Source organism: Nansenia antarctica, assembly GCF_963989245.1.
Source record: "Nansenia antarctica genome assembly, chromosome: 19".
In the NCBI taxonomy this organism is placed as follows: Eukaryota; Metazoa; Chordata; class Actinopteri; order Argentiniformes; family Microstomatidae; genus Nansenia; species Nansenia antarctica.
In genome coordinates, this window is record NC_137692.1 from 12,591,337 (window position 1) to 12,593,333 (window position 1,997).

The window sequence follows — 1,997 nt, forward strand, 5'->3', positions numbered from 1 at the left end:
CCTATAAAGAACTCCACCTCCCTTCGCTCCGCTTCCTCCTCCACTTCCCTATCCACCATTGGCCTCCGCTCCACTGACAACCCCTCTTTAATCATTTTTAACATATTCCTTCGCTGCCCGCTCGCACATCTCATCTCCCATTTCCCTTACTGCATCCACCACCACCACCATTGCAGGCATACAACCGGGTTCAAATTCATACACCAAATCCCTCACCTTTCCCAACCTAGCCCTCATCATTACCCTGTCATACAATTCCTTTCCCCTCATACCTTATCCTTTGGTATATTTCAGGAATATTTCCCATGCATACTCTCCACCCCCATACACATACTTCACCATCCTTTTCATTCTCATAGTCTTCTTTTTCACCTCCAGATTCATCAACCCCAACCCTCCATCCTTACATTCATTCTCTAATACCTCCCTCCTCACCCACAGGAACATTCCTTTTGACGGATGCCAATGCGACTGTTGAATAAGACTGAGACCTGCTACCAAGGCATCAGCGGCTCTCATAGCAACTTTGCGTTGACGGAGGCCAACAAAACGGTGTGATTAGGATGCAGTGGCGGACTCAGGCTGTTTGTAGTCTACTTGATGTCTTTTTTATCATCTGTTAAATCACCACAAGTAAAGTACGACATTCATGTAAACACAACCCAACTTGTGATGAATGTGGTAAGAAAATATAGGTGCTCTCCTCCTGACTCAAAAGGTAGAACGTGACGTACAGTGAACTTCGTGACCTCGCGCTTTTATTTTGAAGTCGCAAAAACGAATCCGGAACTCTTTGACGAAACATGCCGTTTTTTGTTTTTTTTTATCGTTCAGAGAACACAGCTCTCCTTCAGACACTTCTGCCCCAATTGGACGAGATTATGTACTAATCTCATTATTATTAATAATATATTATTTATTATATTATAATATTATTATTGGGGAGAGAGGTGGTGCTTATTGTAGCAGCAACAGTAGGCTACTCCCTGCAGTCACGCCATTTCGCCCACCCAGGAACTATCCTATCTGAGGTGACAGTAGGATAACAAAAGCAGATCTGTGTCATTTCAGCATTCGTCCAAACCTGATCACTTTTACCAATATATTCAAAATTCATATGGAAAGTGTACATGTACCTACTTCAAGTACATGGAGAAATAAACATGGGAAGTAAAAGTGGTTAAACACACCCCTGAGTCCCCGAGGGCGTCTCGTTGTCATCGCAACGGGACGCCAAAGCAGACCGCCATGGAAAGGTCCAACACGTCCTGTCTGAGTTCATTGTAGCCTGTTGCAGATTATTAATATTATCTCTGGAAGAATCATTATGCCTCCTAAGAAAAAGAAGGGGAAAGGAAAGATCAAAAATACCAAAAAGAAGAAATCAGAGGAGGGTACTCCTGCGTTTTCTTTTTCTCTATGTGCTATTGTTGGAATTTGTTAGATTTCTTATATCATGATCCAATTACTGTTAGGACCCAAATTTACAGGAACACTTTAACACTTGATCTTTGCACTTCTTATATTTATATTATTTATGACTCTTGCATGATGTTGGTTTGCACTGTCTTGTCCTGTCTTGCACCTGTCCTGCTGTTAACCGTGCTCCACTGTCCCAAACCAAATTCCTAACATCTTTACATGTCATGGCAATAAAGTCTTCTGATTCTGATTATCTTTTTTTTTAAATCATGTGTTTATGTTTATGTAGGTGCAAATGAATTGGAGGCGAAGTACAGGCGCAGTGTGCTGGATGTGACAGTTCTGAAGGATCATCTCGGTGAGAGTATAGCTACCACCCATGGGTCCCACGTGACTCCTATGAATAACTACTAACTGATTATGTGCATTTGAACAAACCAGAACTATGAAATGATGTTACAGTATTTCAACCTGCCTGCCTTGTGTGTGTGTCAGCTCTGAGGGGTGACGTAGCCACGCAGGCGCGGTCCCTCAGCTGTGAGCTGAGACGTCATGTGAGAGACACGGAGCAGGAG

The 1,997-nt window shown here is 42.9% G+C and overlaps 1 protein-coding gene across 1 annotated transcript in view; it reads left to right on the plus strand.

Moving 5' to 3' along the window:
* Positions 1-1,327: 1,327 nt before the first annotated feature.
* The window catches only part of LOC308173883 (dynein regulatory complex protein 12-like), a gene marked incomplete at both ends in the record, with an annotated part of 2,449 nt that continues 1,779 nt past the window's right edge, over positions 1,328-1,997 (plus strand). The window contains 3 exons of the mRNA XM_080548936.1: positions 1,328-1,394; positions 1,712-1,780; positions 1,918-1,997. The exon at positions 1,918-1,997 is cut by the window's right edge and continues 40 nt beyond it. Of these exons, the coding sequence (XP_080405062.1) occupies positions 1,328-1,394; positions 1,712-1,780; positions 1,918-1,997 (216 nt within the window). The remainder of the gene's footprint in view (positions 1,395-1,711; positions 1,781-1,917) is intronic.